The sequence below is a fragment of the Alnus glutinosa genome, chromosome 1 (assembly GCF_958979055.1).
Source record: "Alnus glutinosa chromosome 1, dhAlnGlut1.1, whole genome shotgun sequence".
Lineage (NCBI taxonomy): Eukaryota > Viridiplantae > Streptophyta > Magnoliopsida > Fagales > Betulaceae > Alnus > Alnus glutinosa.
This window is the reverse complement of record NC_084886.1, coordinates 19,349,118-19,367,457: the sequence shown is the minus strand read 5'-3', so window position 1 is coordinate 19,367,457 and position 18,340 is coordinate 19,349,118. Positions and strand designations below refer to the sequence as shown.

General features: G+C 37.6%; 2 protein-coding genes across 2 annotated transcripts in view; both read left to right on the top strand.

Annotated features, from left to right (window-relative positions):
- LOC133876289 (prolyl 4-hydroxylase 1) overlaps nucleotides 1–892 on the top strand; it is a 29,137-nt gene extending 28,245 nt beyond the window's left edge. The window contains exons 11-12 of the mRNA XM_062314570.1: nucleotides 44–136; nucleotides 467–892. Coding sequence (XP_062170554.1) covers nucleotides 44–136; nucleotides 467–574 — 201 coding nt within the window. The 3' untranslated portion in view covers nucleotides 575–892. The remainder of the gene's footprint in view (nucleotides 1–43; nucleotides 137–466) is intronic.
- A 3,561-nt stretch (nucleotides 893–4,453) lies between these two features.
- LOC133876279 (signal peptide peptidase-like 3) overlaps nucleotides 4,454–18,340 on the top strand; it is a 31,765-nt gene continuing 17,878 nt past the window's right edge. Inside the window, exons 1-4 of the mRNA XM_062314563.1 lie at nucleotides 4,454–4,781; nucleotides 6,812–6,970; nucleotides 7,302–7,413; nucleotides 16,703–16,822. Coding sequence (XP_062170547.1) covers nucleotides 4,629–4,781; nucleotides 6,812–6,970; nucleotides 7,302–7,413; nucleotides 16,703–16,822 — 544 coding nt within the window. The 5' untranslated portion in view covers nucleotides 4,454–4,628. The remainder of the gene's footprint in view (nucleotides 4,782–6,811; nucleotides 6,971–7,301; nucleotides 7,414–16,702; nucleotides 16,823–18,340) is intronic.

Genomic DNA, 18,340 nt, shown 5'->3' with positions numbered 1-18,340 from the left:
ATTGCATTTTTTATGTTATAACTTTTGACTGATTAATTCTCAGGCTGGTTCGGGTGAGTGTCACTGCGGTGGGAAGATGGTCGGAGGATTGTCTGTAAAACCAAGTAAAGGAGATGCAGTGCTCTTTTGGAGCATGGTTTGTTTCCTTAATGTTTCTTGCTAAATTTGTGCATCTTTGTGATTCTTGTGAAGGCTGGTCAGATACGCTATTATTTTTATTTTCTCTCGATAATATAACGCCTGCCTTCTGAAAAAGACCAAAACAAATTAACTAAAAAATAGAAGAATGCCCAAATATGGTTTTTATTTATTTATTTTTTATTATTAAAAAAAAAAAGGTGTCCCATTTAATTAATTATGACTTGCTTGGTTAGAGATGGCTTCCATTGCAAATGTGCCTTCTTAGAGTGGATGAAACAAATTGAATTAATATTGTCCAGTTTTTAACCTGTGTCGCTTCTTTCAGGGGCTAGATGGACAGTCAGATCCAAATAGCATACATGGAGGATGTGAAGTACTTGCAGGGGAAAAGTGGTCGGCTACGAAATGGATGAGGCAGAAAACTACATATTGATTGCTCTAGCCTAGCCATATCTCAAAAATGCAGAAAGCAGCCGCAGCCGTTATATTAACCCTTTTTTTTTTTTTGAAATGACTAGTGAGCGTGAATAATTTGTCAGATGTAAATTTTGTATTTAGCATGAAATCTAAAAGTTGGAAATATTCAAACTACACAAATCGATATGACTAGGCAGGGTGAGTTAAGGACCTTAGGAGTGCTTTACAACCATTTTACCTTATAAGGGGGTGGTCGCACCACTCCACAACTTTCAACTCCCCCAAAGACCTCGATTCTACAACTGAGTATTCAATTCTCGATTTTTTTCACTCATTTTCCTTCTTTGGACATCTTCTTTTTTTTTTTTTTCTTTTTTTTTTTTTCTTTTTTTTTTTTTTCTTTTTTAATCCAATCTTCTTGGACCAGGAGCTTGGCCTGGACTAGGGTCATCTTTGCAGTGGTCTTCACGAAGGTCTCCAAGTTTGCAATTCTTCCCTTCAACTCCAACAATACCATCTGTGAAACGATGTCACTAGTTCTCACGGCGAGTCTACAGTTCAACTGGGCCGAGTCGGTGGTTATTAACCTGAGATGCCACCTTTACCACCATAATATTAGAATATTGGTAGCGAATATATAAATATTGATCTGAGCTCAACTCAATTGCTATTGACCTTGAGCATGGGAATTGAGGGGCAATTGGTGACCCCTTTACCGAGCGCCCCTTGGGCCCTCGAATCAAGATGGGCCTGTCAAGACAAGGAACGAAGCCCAAACCCATCATTTTGCTGGAATCGCACCTAAAACTTCCACATATAAAAATCAACCATCAGGGTCAAAAACATTAATCTGAATCTTTCTTCTTCTTCTTCTTCTTCTTCTTCTTTCTTTCTTTCTTTTTTTTTTTTTTTTTTTTTTTTTTTTTTTTTTTGTGTGAAAAAAGAAGACGTAAATCATACTCTCTAAACAAGCTCTCCAGCAACTTACCAAAACCACTATTTGAAATGCTCTACGATTTTCTCCGGCAGCCAAAAGGTAGGACGCCCAAGGTCGCTACTACGAGCTCATCTGCTTTACCACCAGCCATCTCTGCCTTTGCCTCTCCGCCTCTCCCTTCGGTTTTCTCTAGTATACATTGATCCAAGGTCGGATATGTAACTTCTTTTTCGATTTCTTTCTTGGTAATTAGAGGTCTTCTAGACCTTTCTTCCTTCATTTCCTTTCAAATATTATGTGCTCTTAGACTAAAATGTGAAAGGCAACAAGATATAAAGATTAAAAAACGTACAGCCGCAACTTTTTCCTTTTGTATTTTTTGGTCATCAGTAATGTGTGGGTGTTGAACAGCCACAGTTCCTCTTTGGTCATCGGTAATTGAGATCATGAATCTGATTTGGGGGCCTTATTTTAATTTTAATTTTTTTTCCCTCTCTTATATGAGTTATTATTTTTGTCAATTAAATAAACTTTGAAGTACTTAATAAAAACAAAAACTTAAGTACGTCAACTTGTTATCAATAAGTTTGAAGAAATTCTCAACAATCAAAAGTGTATATTAAAATTTTAATTTTTGTTGAACAATAAAATCATGTAGTAGAAAAAAAAAATAGTTTTGTATAGATTTATTACTATCAATACAACACCGAACCTGAGAAGAATAATTTTTAAACAAAAAAATATTATTATTTTATATTTAAATATAAAAAGGCATAATTTAAAATTATCGCCTTAAACTCTAAAATACATCAACCCGGCCTTGCCCTTGGGCATACAATTGTTACGTGAACAATGTCTTAAAAATGTAATGTGATGAATCTGTTAAGTGCCAATAGAACCTAAACCTTTAGATTTGTGGATGGAACATATATCTTTTACAAACACGAGGTTTGTGATAATGCAATGGAAAGATAAAGATACAAAACGAAACAATTAACTAATGAATAATAATTAAAGATAAATCTCCTTATTTAATTAAATTTCTACTACTCTATGATATTTAATTAAACTACTACTACAGTACTACTTGATGATAAGTTAAAGTAAAGATAACTTCAGGAGTTTCATGAAATAATTATTGTGAGTGATCTACTATCATGCCACCGTCCTAACTTGCCAGTGGTGGAGCCACGTTAGGGAGGCTGTGACCCTCTCAAATGTTACAAAAGAAATTCGACTTATGGAGAGAAATGAATGAACATGTGAAGAGTTTGTCTGAATGTGTCTTTATGTGAGAATTAAGTTAAACAATTTATTCTTCTTCTTTTCCATTGTGTGAAACAAAAGCTTGCTTTTCATGATATGTTGTTACCAAGGAGGTAACTTTGTCCTATGTTTTAGGGTAAATGTCCTTTTATAAAACTCAATATTTATAGCTCTTCACTATTTTATGATATATTAAGAAATGGAGCAATTAATTAGTAGTCAAAAATCAAAAACCAATTGTTAGAAATTAGAGTGTAAACATTTTACTCCAACAAATAGTGAGAAAATTAAAGGGAATTATTGAGTGAAGTGGCAGTGACCCAAATCAACACTTACAACAATAATAATAATAATAATATATTTATTTATTTATTTTTCACTCTTGAGCTATTAACTCTTGGTTTTATTTTTTATTTTTTCAATCAAGGTGTCCGTAGAAAGGCCGCAGGAAAGTGTTTATCTATTTGCACTTTTGGGCATATTTTTCAGTTTCCTTATTTTAGTGGGTTAACGGTTAGGACATGCATTTTGAGCATTCGAGGATTTTTCCTCGTTTGACCACAATTTTCGGGCTTTTGGGATAGAATCAAAATACTTCAAAGATAGTAGCAACTAGGAAGCCAAATCTTGTGAATTGTCACCATTTGGCAGTTACCCCTATTTCGAGTGAGTATTTACAACACTGCCATTTCCTAGATAGAAAATAATTTTAAATTAAATCGTAAAAATTATATTATTTAAGAGTTTATTTCAAAAACTTATGGTTTTAAAAATGTAAAAATATTGTAGTTTTCAAATTCCAAGCAAATGGATGCATTTTAAAAAACACTCAATTTTAAAAAGATAAATTTCGAATTTAAATGTTAAAAGTGTAATTTTACCTCACGCTTTAATTTCATTTTTAAATGGGCTCAGGAGTTGATAAGTTGATCATTTTTTTTTTTTTTTGACAAATTTTGCCAAGTGTATGGATTAGCAAAGGCCACAATAAAACAAGTTATGAATAATATATTTGGATGGAATAAATTTCTATGTATTTATAACCTTATAACTTTAGAGGCTTAGAGCAATTTGTTCCATTTTCTTAAAGCAATATTATTTTTTTAAAAATCTAAATTTTAAAATTATTTGAGAAGTTATTGGCGTACAATAACATTGCACAACTTATGCACAACACAAGATATATGGGGTGAGATTCACGTGGTAGATCCCACTCACATAGATCTCACCCATATATCTTGTGTTGTGCACAAATTAACAACACAAGATATATGGGGTGAGATTCACGTGGTAGATCCCACTCACATAGATCTCACCCATATATCTTGTGTTGTGCACAAATTATATAATTTTCGTCTGATTCAAGCAATAAAATGAATCATTGACGCCCTGTCAACCGTCCGATGACATACGTGGCAAGAAGATGCACCTTCTTCACCGTCGAATACAAGGCTGCCTACGGCTACGGGTTTTCGAGTTCTCCTTTGGTTGAAAAAACTCGTGTCCCGAAGAGACCGCTATATTTGTCAACGTGTTTTCGATTTTTTTTTTTTTATTTTATTTTTTCGAAAATTGTTCTGATTTGACGTAAACGTGAAAATTAATTTTAAATATTTTTTACTTTTAATTTGAAAAGAAAAAACAGGAAAAAAGAATTTTAACAAGCGAATCTACCTTTCCTGAAACGTCACCCTCTCAGGCCTACCGGTCTCCTTGACTCCTTGTTTAGTTGTTTGCGTCGATGCGGGGAGAGAGAGAGAGACAAAGGTGGAATCCAACAGAGAGTTAAACGAGAGGATAAAGAGGAAGAAAACATAGTAAATCTATTTGGTCTCTGAAACCTAGTCGAAGCTCATTTCGGGTGGACATGGCGTCGTCTTCTTCTCGGCCCAATCCCCGCCTTTTGGCGGGTCTGATTCTCTTCCTTCTCGTTGGCCTCTCATTTGTGGGCGCTGGCGATGTCAAACAGGACGACGACGAGGCGCCCCAGTCTCCGTTTTGCAACAATCCCTTCGAATTGGTAATTTTATCTAATTCCCCTCTCCTTCTCACTCCCTCATTTCTTACTTTTAATCATAAGATTGTGGTTTCTATTCGGTTTTTTATTACATTATTTTGCAATTATATGCAGCATATGATGAATAATTAAAATTTTTAACTTTTTTTTTTTGTGGGTAGCATTATAAATAGGTTGTGGGATCCAATCACACGATCTTTATAGGAACACCAAACATGACGCATTTTGGGTCTATCGGCGGAGAACTCTCTGACGCCGTCATGCTCAATTGTACTCTGTATTCCTAAATTACTTTTTATCTATAAACATGCCTCATGGGCTGTTATAGTATGTGGCTACAAATTTTGCATGTGATCGCTAGATACGATGACTGGAAGACTATTTTGTGTAATTTCTTCTATGCCTTTTTGGCTGGAGGTGTGGATTAGACCTTCACTTTTGGTGCTCATGCTTGCTCATTGTGGGCTAGGATACAGATAGAACCAGCAAGAATAATGGAGATTAGTAGTTCCCTGAATTTCTTGTGGGGATTAAAGTGTTAAATCAACACTTATCCCAAAAGGGTTAAGCTCGTAGGAAAATGTGAATTTAATCATTTAATTAGTATTCTAACATTTTCCCTCACGTGTGGGCTTAAATGAGACTTAACACGTGGAATATTTAACTGTAATAGGGGTTAAACTCTGGAGTCAAGTTTTGAATTCAAGATCTTTGCTTTGCTATCCTGTTAAATCTCCAGTTTTTCAAAAACTTAAGCTGATGAGAAATAGTGAATTTAATTATTTAATTAATATTCTAACATAAAGTGGCTCCAAAGTGATGCTCACATAACACGTCAATTAATTCATTATAATTGTTGGAAACAAACTAGAGTATGTTCTTATGTGATGTTGAGAATAGAATTGGTTAGTCGATAGCTAGATTGAGGAGACAGATTCTGATTTCTAGGTTGTGGGTAAATGCTGCTTACTCTAGTAGAAGCTATGTATAAGTATTTGCATTTTGAAGAATTTTGAATGGCATTCTTGGGTTGCTTTGAATTTAGTTAAATGCTTTCCAATAGTGCTGTTGAAGAAGTGCTAGCTGTTTGAAGCTGAAAATTCATTTGGAAAGTGAGTTCCTGAAGCACTAAGTAATGGGTTGCATTGAAAATCCATTTGGTAAATAGTATGGGTAGCAGTTAAGTTTGCTTATAGAGCTAGTTTAGAGAAGCATATTAGCAGCGGTTGGGAGGTATTCTAGAAATGTGCTGGGTCTAATATCAGGATGATTGCTTCATTTGTTTTTGGCATGATGTCTGGCATGGAGACATGCTGTTGAGACTTTTATTGCCTGAATTATTATGCAACTATAGCAGATTATATGTATCTAATTGGTAAGATTTTGTATTGAAACTCTAGGCTTTCAAGTTCTTGCTTAATTTCTTGTGCTACTTATCAGAAAAAAAGTTCTTGCTTAATTTCTTGTGCTGTAGGGTTACACCCATTTTATTTTGACCAAATAAAATTTCTCTTTATCTATAGAAAGAATTATAGAACCATGATGTAGGATGAGGAGTTTTTTGATATGGTTATGTTATTAGAAAATGAAGGAAAGGGGAGCAATTCAAGTGCTTAGGTATATAATAGGCATTTGAAAATAGAGACATATATAAGAAATTTGATAGATGGAGACATATATAAAAATTTGGATAAATGTAACTCCTAAAGTGCAACACACATTAAAAAAGAGAAGCAATTTGTTGTGTGCATGCAAAGCATAAAGTGATCCTAAAAACAGAAGCCTGAACTCCAACATTGATACTTCATGACCATCAAAAGTCTGAGCATTCCGACTTATCCAAAAAAAAAAAAAACCCAAGCATTCCTCTATCTAGTTGGACGTTTTTGTTATAATCTCTGGATTAGATGCTTTCTATGTAATCCCTGAAATGTTTCAAATCTTGTTATAATCGTTTTTGATTTTTTTTTTTTTCCAATCCTGAGTATGGAAAATAAGCTGACTAGATCTCTTTACTGCATTTAAACTTTCAGGTCAAGATCAAGAACTGGGTGGGGGGCGCTGAAGGCGAGACTTTAGTTGGGTTAAACGCAAGATTTGGGGCTTTGTTGCCTTCTCTTGCTGAAAATGCTCCAAGACTGCCTGCTGTGTTTTCGAATCCCTCAAACTGCTGTTCCAGTTCCTCTTCAAAGGTATTGCATCAGTTTTCCTTTTTTAAACTTGTATAATCTTCTTAGCTCTTAGTCATGAAAAATACTTGAACTTGAATACTCAAGCCTTTCCGTAGGAATCTTATTATTCCGCTAGAATATGAGTTGATGAATATGTGCCATCTAAAAGTTTTACAATTTTGGGAAAATCTTGGAAGCTTTCAAAAATTTGGGAAAAGTTCGTACAATTGAGATGATGTTACAGTGGATGATTAGTAAAGCATTATTGTTTTGTGAAAGTGGTAAAATCAATTGGGGTCATTATTTATTTTCTAAAGCATCAGGTTGAGTAAGGTCTTTTCTGCTTTTCCAGCTATCTGGATCTATTGTCTTGTCCCTACGTGGTGATTGTGACTTCACGACAAAGGCGGAAGTTGCACAGTCAGGAGGTGCTGCAGCCTTGGTGGTTATAAATGACAAAGAAGGTTGGAATTTAAATGCACTTGTACAAAGTTTAAGTAGAAAATTTCCCGTTTGTATTCTGATGTTTGTTCTTTTAGCAGCAGCTATATGTACTTTTTAGCTGTTTTGCATGTCCTGACTGACATGGCTTAACATAGAAGTCCAAAATATATTTCCCAATCTTTTGTGCTTTTGTACCCAACAGCACAAATTACTAGTAATTATTATTATATACTTTTGTTTAATTTTGCAGTATGGTAATTTATATATTTTTTTCACAATTAGTAGTAATTAATTTTGAATCATAATTTTAGTGATTTGTTTAATTCGTATATTAAGTATACCATTAATTAGTTAGCCAATATACTAACATATTAAATAGTTAGCATACTAGTTACTAAATGTTGATATGTTAGTGTATATTTATATATTTTTTGAAATCATTATGTTAGTGTCTATATGTTAATATGTTAGTGTATATTAAGTATACCATGGCCTATTTAGTCAATATACCATGGGCCGGATTCTTTAATTCACGCCAAGCCCAGTGGGTTGGTGCAAAAGCATCCCCTAAAGTTGTTGATTTCTGAGCCCAACAAGAAACACAAACTAGGGGTGAAGATTAGGGCTGGGAAAGGTCTGGTCCAGCCAGGTTCTAAGGCTCATTCAAATGTGTTTTTGTCTAAAACAATCAAGCTGCGCTAGAAAGGTGTGAAGTTGTGAACTGGGAAAGGCCTTTTCCAACCAAGCAAGCCCAATGTCAATAGGGTTTCCAAGCCGGGCTGTGACTCGAGTTATGTAACCAATTTAGTCTCTGATGCGGGTCGTGGTAGTCAGTGTCCCTCCGCCCTGGTTGGAGGTCTCCCGAAGACTAAGACGGTGGTTGAGGTGTGTTTTCCTTTGGTTGAGCTTCATCCTCGAGCGGGTCCTGATATGGCGATCGTGGGTTGGTTGATGGTGGGAATCTTGCCAAGGGTTCGCCGGTAGGTATGGATCATCCCCAGAACTTGCCAGTAGGTTGGGTTCTTCCCCAGTGCTCGTTGGCAGCTCTGGTTCACTCCCTGAAATTGACGATAAGTTTGGCTCATCCCCAGGATTTGCTGGTAGGTTCCTAGTGCTCGCCGGTGGCTCTAGTTGTGATGGATAAGGGTGGTGAACAACTTATGAGAGAGAAGGAAAGATGGTGAGGTTGCGCAGTGTTTCCTGGATGGGATGGATGGGGGTGGCGATGGTGAGGTTGGAGAGGTCCTTTTTTCCACTCTGTGTTTCTATCCCCCTGCATTGGGAAATTCAGGGTACTCAAATTGTCCTCTACAATGTGCTAAAGAGATCTGTTCTATTATGGGGATCTCATGTGGGTCATGAGAAGCAGAATTTGGCTCTGTTGATAGATATTGAAGAGGAACATCGTCGTGAGGAATTGGCTTCCCTCTCTAATCTTGGTATTAAAGGTAGTAGGGAGCTTAGAAATTTGGAGTGCTCCATTAACTATGATGCCAGAGGAGAGTTTTCTAGTCGTGGTAAAGGCAAGGCTCACACCTCTTCAGTTTATGGGGGGTGTCATCATGTGGGGCATTAGGTGGGTTTTATGTGGGACTTAAGGGTGTTGGAGAAGTTAGACGTGTGTGTGTGTGTGTGTGTTGGGGGGGGGGGGGGGGGGACTTTAACTTGTTTGTAATTCTGTTAGGGTGGTGGATTCTAGTTAGGTGTTCTTTTTGTATACTTCCTGTGTACGTAGGAACGTCTTACGCTTTTTAATAAAATTTTCGATTACTTGTAAAAAATAAAAAATTTAGTATACTAGCTGCTATTTAACATGGTGGTTTTTATTAACCAATAATCATAGTTAACTAATTTAATTAGTGAATATGTGTGTGTGTGTGTGTGTGTATTAAGCTAATTAATTAAATCCTACAATTTTTCATTAATATATCATATATTCATTTTGATAAAACTATATTATATACAAGTTATATAGTCTATATATGAAGCATATAGTTAATTGTCTATATATGAAACTTAGGGTTATTCGTACTGGTGTTAACTATAGTTAATAACTTAATATGTTAGTATATTGCGAATACTAGTATGTAAATTACATTCAATGTATGTTGGTAGCTAGTGGCAGAGCTAGGATTTTGATTTACGAGGTGCAAGATTAAAAGGCAGTTAAAAAATTGCTTAAAAGTATTAATCTAAAAATTGATTCAAATATTTTAAAAATTAATTAGGTATTAAAAAGTGACCCTATTAATTTTATTTTTAATCCTAAACCGTGATGGACATAAAATTTGTTGGGGAGGGGTAGGGCTGGCGCAAGCTCTTCAAATTTCTGCAACAAGTCGGAGTATAGGGCGGGCATTCCCGCTCTCGCATTGTGGCTCATTGCCATTGACGAGTCATAAATGTAGTCACGGGAATTGCATCCCGTAACAATCATCGCAACTTGGTTGAGTTGGTTTAGAACTAAGATTGAGTTCAGAAATGAAAGTACATGTAGTAAAAACTCAAAAAATGAGAATTGAAACCGCGATTAACCTCTGTTTGGCTAACTAGAAAATGTAGCAGATTTTATTTGTTATTTATTTTTATTTTTTTTAACTTTGATCAATCCGATGGTTGGGGTTTGGAATAAAGAGAGAGAGAGAGAGTACGCGAGAGAGGAACTTAGGTGGTCCTGCAGCTGGCGGGTCAGGGGGGTCATTTGCCCCCTCTCGACCCCCTCAATCTGCCAGTGTTGGTAGGAAGAGAATATGTGCTGGTGTTCGCAATACCAATTACCACTAATTAACTATATGCTAGCTGCCAGAGAATCATAAATTACGTTCAATGAACTAAGTCAAAGACACATACAGGTCAAAGACTCATGATCATGCAACTTGCTGCCTTGCTGGATTCCCACACCGAGAAAAGCAAAAATCAATAACACTACAAATTATAGATACCTTTATCCCACACCGAAAAGAAACAAAGAGATCCCCACCTTGTACAGCTATAAAAAGGGGTGCTTGTGGCTCTTACGCACCATAACTCTCTTTTCAGCTTAAGCCCAAGACCAGTTTTCTCTCTAAGCCCAACAATCCATTTTCTGAGGTGGTTTTGACGGGTCAAGGTTTGAGGGGTCCGGAGCCCCAACCCAGTGCTGGTAGTTCGCTTGTGTTGCAGACCGAGACTCAATGTGTTACATTGGAGGCGGTTTTGAGTCAGGCGATTCCTTCTCGGTCTTGGAAGGATGTTAGTGGCTCGGCATCTTCTGAGGCGATTGAGCTGGGTGATAGACTCCGTTTCTCTCTCTCTATGATGTCAGAATCTGGGACGCCTATATACCCGTCAGTGTTGTTGTCTTCCTTAGAGGTGGGTGAATCTTCGAGGGGAGGTGATTTTGAAGGGGCCGGTAATTTTTGTTTTCAAATGCTGGGGGTTCTCCCATGAGGGAAATGCGTAGGGCTTTTGAGACTTGATGTCTAAAATTGATGAAGAGCAATTTTAAGAGATTTCACTCCCCACTCTTAAGTTTAAAGGAAGGTAGTGTCAGCTATGAATGGTGATAAGGCGCCGGATCTTGATGGTTTCTCTATGGCTTTCTTCCAAGCGTGCTGGAATGTCTTGAGCTTGGACATTATGAAGGTATTTTATGACTTTCATGCTAGAGGTTTGTTTGAGAAGAGCCTGAATGTTTCGTTTATTTTGCTTATTCCAAAGATTCCTGGTGCTAATTCCCTCAAAGACTTTCGGCCTATTAGTCTTGTGGGAGGAATTTACAAAATTATTGCTAAAGTTCTAGCAAACAGATTGAAGTTGGTTTTGGAGAAGGTCATATCTAAATCTCAGAGTGCTTTCATCAAAGGGAGGCAGATCCTCGATCCGATCCTTACTGCAAATGAATGCCTTGATAATAGATTAAGATCGGGGGAGCCAAGCGTCATATGTAAAATGGATTTGGAGAAAGCATACGATCATGTAAATTGGGATTTTCTTTTGTATATGCTGAGGAGGTGTCTTTGGGGGAAAATGGTGTTCGTGGATAGCTCATTGTATTTCTTCTGTGCGGTTTTCGGTGTTAGTCAATGGCTCTCATAATGATTTTTTCAGTAGTTCCTAAGGACTGAGACAAGGGGATCCTCTATCACCCCCTTTGATTGTGTTTGTGATGGAGGCTTTGAGCCGTATGATTTCTGCTTCGGTTAGTGGGGGTTTGCTGGAAGATTTTAAAGTTGGTAATGCTTCTTTTTCACATCTTCTCTTTGCCGATGATATTCTGATTTTCTATAGTGCTCATTCTCCTCAGTTGAGATTTGCGGGGTCTCTTCCTTCTAGTTGAAGCTGCTTTGGGCTTGAAAGTTAATTTGGCTAAGTCAAATTTAATTCCAGTGGGGAATGTAGATCAAGTGGGAAGGTTAGCCGGCATACTAGGGTGTGGGGTTGCTTCCTTGCTAGTGAAGTATCTTGGTCTTCCTTTGGGGGATTCCTATAAGTCCACTCATATTTGGGATGGGGTAATCGAGAAGATAGAGCATCGACTAACCAGTTGGAAAAGGTCATACCTCTCCAAGGGTGGTAGAGTTACCTTTATTAAGAGGACCCTCGCCAATTTACCTACATATTATTTGTCTCTGTTTCCTATCCCGGGGAGTGTTGCTGCTCGCATTGAAAAGTTACAACGGGATTTTCTATGGGGTGGGATTGGTGAAGAGTTCAAATATTTTTTTTTGATAAGTAATTGCATTTCAATTCAATGAAAGTGCAGAGGGGCGCAACCCTTATACACGAGAAGTATACAAGAGAGCCTTTAAATGGTATTGGTAAAGAGTTCAAATATCACTTGGTGAGTTGGTCGAAGGTTTGTACCCCAATTTCAGAAGGGGGGCTATGTATTAGGAACTTATTGATGTTCAACCACGCTTTGTTAGGTAAATGGTTATGACGGTTTGGAATTGAGAGAGATGCTTGGTGGAGACTTGCGGTGGATTTCAAGTTTGGCAGTTTGTGTGGCAGGTGGTGCTCCCTTGAGCCTGTAGGTGTCTTAGGAGTGGGGTTGTGGAAGAACATCAGGAAAGGGTGGGAGACTTTCTTTGGTTTTGCTAGATTTCAGGTGGGGAATGGGGTTAGGACAAGATTTTGGCATGATCTGTGGTGTGGGGATACGGTTCTGAAGGAAGTTTTTCTTGATCTCTTTGGTATTGCTTGGGTGAAAGATGCCTCAGTTGCTGATAATATGGAGGTTTTGGGCGAATCTCCTCAGTGGAACGTGAGCTTTGTTAGAGAGGCGCATGATTGGGAAGTGGGTGTCTTTGCTTCCTTCTTCTAGGTATTGCACTTTGCCATGGTGAGTAGAGATCGTGCATATAAGCTTTGGTGGGTCTCTTCCAAGAAAGGATTATTCAAGGTCAAGTCCTTCTTCAGCTTTTGGGCTTGCTTTGAAGGTAGACGCTTCCCTTGGAAGAGTGTATGGTGGACTCAAGCTCCTTCGAGGGCGGCTTTTTTTGCATGGTCGGTTGCCTTAGGCAAGATCCTTACTGTGGACAATTTCAGGAAGAGGCATATCAACATTATGGACAGATGTTACTTGTGCAAGAGAGATGAGGAATCTGTGGACCACCTTTTTCTTCACTGTGATGTGGCTTCCGCTTTGTGGAATAACATTTTTACTCTATGTTTTGGGTTATGCCTAGTGGAGTTATCAACTTGTTTGCTTGTTGGTAGAAGTTTGGAAGGCCGAGGAGCGTTGCGATTTGGAAGATGGTGCCAATCTGTATTTTTTGGTGTGTTTGGAAGGAAAGAAATCTTAGGTGTTTTGAGGATGTGGAGAGTTCTTTGGAGGATATTTTAGCTTCGTTTTTTCATATGCTGTTTCTTTGGATGGTGGCTTTTTTGTCCCCAATGTCGATTAGTTTTGCTGATTTCCTTGTTCGTTTTTCTATTCCTAGTTAGGTGTTTCATTTTGTATGTTTTCAGTGTACTTATGCGTGGCTTACGCTTTCAAACAATAAGACTTTTTTTTTTGATAAGTAATTGCAATTATATATAAAAAAAACGCAAAGGGGCGCAATCCTTATACACGAGAAGTATACAAGAGAACCCTTAACAAGGATGAACAGAGAATAAATTTAAAAATTCTACATAAGTAAAAGCACTCAAACTAAGATGGGGCGCTATCCAAAAATATAAAGTATAAACTAAGATGGGGCGCTATCCAATAAGACTAAATTTTCTTCTTAAAAAAAAAGGGGAGTAGAGAGGTGAAGAACTTAGAGTGCTCGATTAATTATCATGTTAGGGGTTTTGGTTCTAGCAGGGGAAAGGCAAGAGAACCCTTGCTGTGATGTGTTGTTCTTTGGGTTTTGTGGGTTGGTTCCTGTTAGGGGGCTTAGGTTTCCTCTTGTTTTGGTGTCCTTTCGTTTTCTGTTTTGGTATTCTTTTTGTATATTTCTTGTATGCGTACGGGCACCCTTACGCTTTTTATAATATTTCTCTACTTTCTTTCGTTTTCTATTTTGGTTTCATTTTTGTATACTTCCTGTATGCTTAGGTACGCATTTATGCTTTTGATAATATTTCTCCGCTTGCTTATTAAAAAAAAAAAAAAAAACCTCGTTAGCTTAAGTTGACCAATGAGAGCCGAGTAAAATAGAAGGTTGCAATTTGCCATGCCACTCTTGTCAGCTCATGCGGACTGATGAGAATTGATAAAAAATAAATCCCTATTTGAGTTTGAGCTGAGCCGAGCCGAGCTCGAACAAACTTTGAGAACTTTGATTGCCCTGGTGGTTTTGCTGAGTGGAGTCCGAACAACCAAAAAACTTGGCTTGGCTCGACTCGATTACAACATGTTTTTAAGAAGTGAGTTAGAGGCAGAAGTCAAGGGCCCTTTGGTTGAGAGATGAGGATAAAAATACTAAATTCTTTCACCGAGTGGCAAATTCGCATTGAAGAAATAACTCCCTGGAGTCTTTAGTTGTTAATGGGTCTATGTCTTCTGACTCTACAGAAATAAGGGAGCATATTGTGCAATTCTACAATCAGTTGTATTCCGAACAATTTAGTTGGCGACCAAAAATTGGATGATCTTTCATTTCCATTGATGTAGATGAGAGAAATTGGTTGGAAAGAGATTTTGAGGAGAGTAAAGTGTTGGAGGCGATGAGAGACCTCAATGGTGATAAGGCCCAAGGCTTTAATAGATTCACTATGTTTTTTTCTAAAAGTGTTGGGAGGTATTGAAAGAGGGCATCATGGAAGCTTTCAAGGAGTTTCATAGCCGATGGAAGTTTGAGAAGAGCATTAATGCTATTTTTGTGTCCGTTATCCCTAAGAAAGCCAGTGCGGTGGACGTCCAGGATTTCTGTCCTATTAGTTTAGTGGGTGGTATTTATAAAATTATTTCTAAGGTCTTGGCGAACAGGCTGAAATCGGTATTGAGAAAGATTATTTCAAGTTCATAGAATGCGTTCATCGGAGGTAAACAAATTATGGATTTAGTTCTGGTAGCTAATGAATGTCTGGATGGTCATATTAGATTTGGGGAACCTGGAGTGTTGTGTAAATTGGATTTGGTGAAGGCTTATGTTCATGTTAATTGGGAGTTTTTGTTATATTTGTTGAAGAAATGTGGCTTTGGGGAGAGATGGCGAGCTTCGATAGCACATTGCATTTCTACGGTGCAATTCTCCATTCTTTTTAATGACTATTCTTCTAATTCTTTAGCATTTCGCATGGATTAAGACCAGGGGATCTGTTGTCTTCGTTATTTTTTGTGGTTGTTATGAAGGCACCGAGTAGGATGGTGTTTGTTACAGTGAATAGAGGATTCTTATTAGGATTTTTGGTGGGGCGAGGAATAATGAAGAGCTTACAGTATCTCATTTTTTGTTTGCCGATGATGTTTGGTTTTTTTGTGAGATAAATTGTGGACAACTCTGTCATCTGCGATGTCTATTCTTTTGTTTTGAAGCGTTTTCGGGGTTGAAGATTAATTTGGCTAAATCTGAACTAGTTTTTGTTGGCGATGTAGGTGATGTAGAAGGTTTGGTTGATATTCTTGGGTGTAGAGTGGCATCTTTGTTGATGAAGTACTTGGGTCATCGTTTGGGAGCTTCTTACAAGGCTATTCTATTTTGAATGACATTATTGAAAAAATAGAATGTTGTTTGAGAAACTTCATTCTTGCAAGTTCCCCTTTTCCTTGGAAGAGTATTTGGAGAGTTAAAGATTGGCGTTCTTTATGTGGACGGCGACTTTAGGTAAAATCTTGACTTTGAATAACTTGACGAAGATGAACATCATAGTGGTAGATTGGTGTTGTATGTGCAACAAGCGTGGGGAGTCCATTGATCACCTTATTCTTCATTGTGAAGTAGCAAGAGAATTATGGAGTTTGCTTTTTTCCATTTGTTTGGTGTTGATTGGGTTATGCCTAGAAGGGTGAAAGAGTTGTTGGTGAGTTGGAAAGATTAGGTAGGAAGTCGTTATGTTTTGTTAGTTTGAAGGTTGGCTCCTTTGTGTTTAATGTGGTGTATTTGGAGAGTGGAATGCAATGAGCTATGCAGATCGAGACACTTCAGTGTTAGAGCTGAAAAATATTATGTCCAAATCCCTTTACACATGGATATAGTAGTGTTCAATAGTCTGCTTTTTTCCAGTGTTCCTGAGTTTTTTGATTTTTGTTCTTCTTTTTCTCCATATTAGGAGGTTTCTCTTTTATACTTTCTGCATATTAGGGTTGCACTCCTCTGCGCTATTATAATGAAATTGAATTACTTATAAAATATAATTGTAATTTGATGTATTTAATTAATATTTAAACGTGCAAGACTCGGGTACTAAAATTGTCATCTTCAAAAATCTAGGAAGCTTTTTGACAAAGCTGCAAACCACAGGTAGTAAAACTAGATTTACCGAACCCCCCACCCCCCCCCCCCCAAAAAAAAAAAAAAAAAAAAAAAACCACTAGTCACTGGAAGCCTTTTCAATAATTAATGCCTTCATGTAGCTTAATGTTATTTAGATTAATGTGTGTGTGCAAAAAGGCTTTCATGTTGGCTAAATAAGAAAATTTGTTGGGCTTGGGTTTTAGTAATGTTACACCTGACTTCAAATGCCATTTTTGATATCTTTGAAAGCAACTTATATAGAATTGTCTGTAACTCTTTTCTTTTTTCTTTACTTTTTGTTTTGTTTTAATCCTGAAGATGTTGCTTCATACCATGATATGTTGAAACAGAGAATTGGACAGTTTGGTCAATGACTTTCATGGTTTTTTTTCATTTTCTTTATTACGATATTTGAAAAAGTTGTGTTTTACTATCATTTCAGATCTTTACAAGATGGTCTGTTCTGACAATGACACTGCTCAAAATGTATCAATTCCTGTTGTGATGATTTCGAAGTCAGGAGGAGAAGCTCTTAACAAATCTATGGCAGATGGACAGAAATGTGAGTTTCTGAATTTTTTATTTCTGTCAAACTTTGTTATATTTATTTATGCACATGTACAAGTTGTTCACTTGGACTGCTAGTATCCTTAAAAGAAGCAAGGTCCGAGGACATCCTGTCTCTATACAGGAACATTAGTTGGTTAGGGAAGTGGTGGATAAGTTATGTCGGTGGTTGAGGACCATCAATGAGACGGAAAAGTTGGTGATGGAGAAGTGATATTTTCCTTTTCACCGTGAGAAGTGAAATAGTCTTGGCTTATTTTATACAAAGGGGTGAAAGATGAGAATCATTACTCGAGTGTGCATGAAAGTAAACCAAGTAGATATGGTTCTTTCTGAAGTAAATGCGCTTCTACAATTGATATCCAACATCACAAGAAGTAAAATTTTGTATTTTTATTATTGGAATGTTTGTGCTTAGAGATGCTTACTTTATTGAAGTAATTGGCCTCATTCTTTGGTTACATGGAGTAAGGTATGCTTGAAAAAAGGGGCATGAGAGTGGGATGCACGAAGGGTCTCGATTTTCAATTTTCCCGGATTATAGACATCGTAGTTTTCCCTATTGACCTGTGTGACAATGTTAGGCCACAAAGGGCACGTAAGCTCAACCGAGGTATATGGTGAGAGTTGGCTACAAGTACTGATGAAAGAAGAAGTTGATGGAATCACTCAAGAGAAGAGTGGGTCAGTGGGTACTATTGGCAATTCCTCTGTTCATGCAAACCAAAAACAGAGGAGCTACTGATCAACATCGTGGGAGATCGGGGTGCATGGGGAGAAACTGACATGAACGCATGACGTTAGCCAAATAGTGGGGCACGCGTTGAAGGATCGTGGTTAGTGGATATGGTGTAGCTATGCATTAAATAGACATTGGGTGTCGGGTAGCACGCGAGGGAAGTTGTATTTCTTGAACTGTGGCATTTGCTTGCCCCCTGAAGTGGAGCAGATTATCTAAAGTTCAATTCAGTTGTGTCTGTACTTGTTTTGATCCATCAATTTTGGTATTAGAGCTATGGCTACCAATAAGGAGAGGATTGAAAAACTTCAGACACATTTGGTTGAGTTACATGACGGAATTTGGTGAATAGAAACAGAAGCTCAGGGATCTACGACCAAGCTGCAGAATGTAGAGGAGACCTTGAAGGAAATCATGGGAATTCTCTCAGGGTACCGTGGCCTTTCAGATCATCTCATGACCACCTTCATGGAAAGAGGCTCCAGTTCTCGTCCAACTGTGAACAAGGAAGATGGGGAACACCACTGTTTTCACCAAAATGCATAAAAATAGACTTCCCCAAGCCCTTATTCAATAATGTTGTCAATGGTGAAGCAATGGTTCCATAGTAGTAGTCAGTTAGTCCGAGGAAGCCAAGGTGCCCTATCACTGATCTAGGTTGTGGCCAACTCTGCATTGCCAAAATATTGCTGGGGTCTACCTGCACGCCTTGACCATAAATAATGTGGCCTAGTTATTCTACCTCTTCATCGCCAAATGCAACTTATACAAAAA